The following is a 3,923-nucleotide window of genomic DNA, read 5'->3' as shown; positions in this document are numbered from 1 at the left end:
GGCCCCTGGAAGCAGCTCCTGCGCCCCAGCTGGGTGCCACCATCCCCCCCTGCCCCAGGTGGATGTCACCACCCCCCCGTCCCAGATGGATGCCACCGTTTTCCCCCTCTCAGGTCACCCCGATCCCCCTAGCGTCACTCACTCACCCCTGGCAGCGTCTTCTGCTCATGCAGGGCGCTCTGCGCCTTCAGGGCCGAGTCACGGGCACAGTAGGTGAGGAAGGCGCAGCCTGTGGAGATGAGGAGATGGGGTCAATGTCCAGCCTGGCACCACTACAACACCCTGGCCATGCCGAGAGCCTGTGGCACGGCTAATACAGAGTTGGGGCATCTCGGCACCCCGGCACCCCAGCATCCAGCACCTCAGAACCTTGGCAACCTGGTGTCCTGGCACCCAGAACACTACCACCCTGGTATCCAGCACCTTGGCACCCTGGCATCCTGGTACCCTGGCACACAGAACCCCAGTACTGTAGCACCCAGCACACTGGCACGCCGGCACCAAGCACACCAGCATCCTGTCAACATGGCGTCCTGGCACCCAGCACCCCGGCACCTTGGCATCAAGCATCCCAGCACCATGGAATTCTGGCACCCAGCACACCGGCACCCTGGTATCCAGGACCTTGTCACTCTGGTACCCAGCACTCTGGCACACAGCACCCTGGCACCCTGACATCCAGCACACTGGCACCCTGGCACTCAGGTACCTTGGCATCCAGGACCCTGTTCCTCCGATATCCAGCACACTGGCACTGTGGCATCCAGCATAGCAGCACCCCGGCATCCTGGTACCCTGCCACTCTGACATCCAGCACCACAGCTCCCTGCCACCTTGGCATCCAGTAACCCAGCACCATGGCATACTGGCACCCAGCACCCTGGCACGCTGATATCCAGCACAATGGCACCCTGGTACCTTGGCATCCCGGACCCTGTTACTCTGATATCCAGAACCTTGGCATCCGGCCCCCTGGCACCCAGCACCCTGGCACTCTTGATATGCAGCATACCGGTACCCTGGCACCTAGCATCCTGGCAACGTGGTGTCCTGGCACCCTGGCATCCAGGGTGTGAGATGTGGGTACAAAAATGCCGGAGCAGCGGATGAAGGAAGGGGTGAGGCAGGAGCAGGCAGGAGTCTGACAGCTCACAGGAAGCAGCACTCCAGCCTCCAGCTCCAGGGAAAGCCACAGCCGAATCCCTCCGGGAAGGAGATCTCCGGGCGTCAAGGTTGTGTATCACAGAGTACCACCACGCTTCTCCCGGCCCTGAGCATTGTCGTTGGGATGAGACTCGCGCGGCGAAGGCGCTCTGGCTCTTCCGCCATCGCAGCGTTCCGGGAATTGGGAATACGCCTGGGGCGAGGTTTTCCCACGCTGACTCACGCTGCCGAGCTGCTCACTCAGAGCTGGCGGCGACGAGCAAGCCCCGGGGACCAGGTCCGGTTCTCTCCCCTCCATCTCTCTCCCGTTCCAGTGGGAGCATGCTGGGTCTCCATGCCGGAGCCGCATCGCTCCCTCCCTGAGGACTCCCCCCCGATTTGCTGGGGTCACATCCAAAAGCGTCTGAAAGTGATATTAAAACAGCAGCAAAACAGTTTCCCTTCAACAAAGTAAATATTTAATGAATAAAATTGACATTGATGCATTTTTAATATTGGCACAATTAAATCTGCCAGCTGATTAAGTATTAATAACTCTTAATAAGTACAATCAGCGCTCCTGGGAGGAGAGGGAGCACAGCAGTGGGGTGGGAGAACGCTGAGGGATGAGGTCCCTTGCCCACCTGGTGACAAAGTGTTGGGGACAAAGCGCTGGGGACATCTGCCCTCGCAGGGAGCAAGGAGAGATCCCCCCGGTTAAACATGAGCTCCGCTGCGGGGAGAAAGGGGAGGTCAGCGCCATGGCTCGCATCAGTCCTGGGGCCATTTCCAGTGTTTACCATCCAGAATCAAGTCGGCTTCCTCCTCTCCACTCTTTTTTCCCTCTTTGTAGTCCCTTTTTTCCCTGCAGGTGATGATGTGGACGGTGCCTGGGCATTCCAGAGGAGTTCAGAGGACTGGAGCAGGAGCGATCCTGCTATGGAGCCTCACTGGGAGGAAAGACGCCATCCAAATTTGAGAAGCATCCACAATTAAATCACGCATCTGGGCCGCAGTGGTTGAAGCTCGCACTGGAGGAAGCGCCAAGGGGGCCTGGCAAGGTGCGAATCCCAATTTTTGGGGCACGCAAGCAGCTTCAGAGGCACCTGGAGATATTTCAGAGGCCGCAGTGCTGAGAACGATGGAGTTGTTGGAACTGACAAGGTGGCATCCGCAAGCACCAAGTTTCAGGGTCCCAGAAAGTCTCTGCAAAGCGGGCGCTGCCGGTGTGCGAGATTGCATCCAGGTGACACTCAGGGCGCCCTGGCCCTGCTCCAGCACCACAGATCCCCAGGGGTCTGTAAAGACCTTGATGTGCTGCCACTTGTGGTGCTCTGTGCCCCGTGCTGGGATGGCAGCAACCCCAGTCCTGCCAGGTGACAGAGGCCTGGGGCACAGTGCAGACAGGGGGACAGAGAGTGGGTGCCTCCAGTCCATGGTGGGTGCCCCAAATCCATGGTGGGTGCTTCCATCTCAGGAATGCTCCAACTCCAGGGGTGCTCGAAGCTCATGTGGGTGCCCCAATGCCAGACAGGTGCCCCCAGCCCAGGGAGGTGCCCTAAACACCACTGGGGTGCTCCCAGCCCTGGGGTGCCTCCACCTCAGGAGCACCTCTAAACCAGAAACACATCATATTGGAGTGCCCCATACTGGGGTACTTCCATCTCAGGGGTACCCCATACCAAGGTCCCCCACTTCAGGCATGCCTCTACCTCAGGGTGCTCCACTTCCAAGGTACCCCCAGCTCAGAGATATCTTCATGTCAGGGGTATCCTCACCAGTATGGGGCACCCCACCTCATGGGTACTTCCAGATCAAGGGTGCCTCCACCTCAGGGGTATCTCAACCCAGGGGTGCCCCATACTTGAGTGTCTCACCTCAGGAGTACCTCCATCTCAGGGATGCCCTGCACCACAGTGCCCCACCTCATGGGTACCTTCAAGTCAGGGATGTCCCACCTCAGGGTGGCCACACCTCACGGGTACCCCATACTTGGGTGCTTCAACTCAGGGTGTCCTATCTCAGCAGTGCCTTCACCCTCAGGGGTACCTCCAGCTCAGAGGTGTCCCACTTCAGGGTGCCCCACCTCAGAGGTACCCCTATCTGGGGGCACTCCACCTCAGAGGTACCTCACCACAGGGTGCCCCACATCAGGGGTGCCACATACTTGGGCGCTCCACCTCAGGATGTCCCACCTCACAAGTGCGTTCACCCTCAGGAGTACCTTCATCTTAGGGTGTCCCATCTCTGGGATGTCCCACTTCAATCACCTTCATCTCAGGGTGCTCCATCTCATGGGTGTCCCATAACTGGGTGCTCCCACCTCAGGGGACCTCACCTCATGGTGTCCCATCTCAGGCATGTCCCACTTCAGGGGTACCTCACCTCAGACTGCCCGATCTCAGGGGTGTCTCACCTCAGGGGTGCCTCATTCCTGGGTGCTCCACCTCAGGGCTACCTCATCACAGAGGACCTCGCCCCAGGGTGCACCACGTCAGGACAGCCCCACCTCAGGGTGCCCCACCTGAGGGCTCGGTGCCCGGTGGTGCCCCACCAGCGAGCACGGAGCCCCCCCACACTCCCATACCTTTGTGCATGCCGGTGAAGCGATCCTTGAGAACGGTGAGCTCGTAGATGCGGCCGAACTCCTCAAAGAGCGGCTTGAGGTCGCTCTCCTCCAGGTTACGCGGGATCTGCCCCACGAAGAGCTTGATGGCGTCGTGATCCTTCATGGCGATGGCGCCGGGCGGGCGGCTCAGCCCGTTCACTCGGCCGCTGTT

The 3,923-nt window shown here is 59.9% G+C and overlaps 1 protein-coding gene across 1 annotated transcript; it reads right to left on the bottom strand.

Moving 5' to 3' along the window:
- Positions 1–146: 146 nt before the first annotated feature.
- On the bottom strand, positions 147–3,920 carry LOC104544150 (CUGBP Elav-like family member 4; the record flags this gene model as incomplete). Its single annotated transcript, XM_010188928.1, has 2 exons — positions 147–229; positions 3,731–3,920. Coding segments are annotated over 2 exons (273 nt in total), but the record flags the coding sequence as incomplete, so codon positions are not given.
- Between the last annotated feature and the right edge of the window lie 3 nt (positions 3,921–3,923).

This window comes from Mesitornis unicolor, unplaced genomic scaffold (genome assembly GCF_000695765.1).
Source record: "Mesitornis unicolor isolate BGI_N332 unplaced genomic scaffold, ASM69576v1 scaffold41677, whole genome shotgun sequence".
Taxonomy (NCBI): Eukaryota; Metazoa; Chordata; class Aves; order Mesitornithiformes; family Mesitornithidae; genus Mesitornis; species Mesitornis unicolor.
This window is presented reverse-complemented; position numbering and strand designations above follow the sequence as displayed.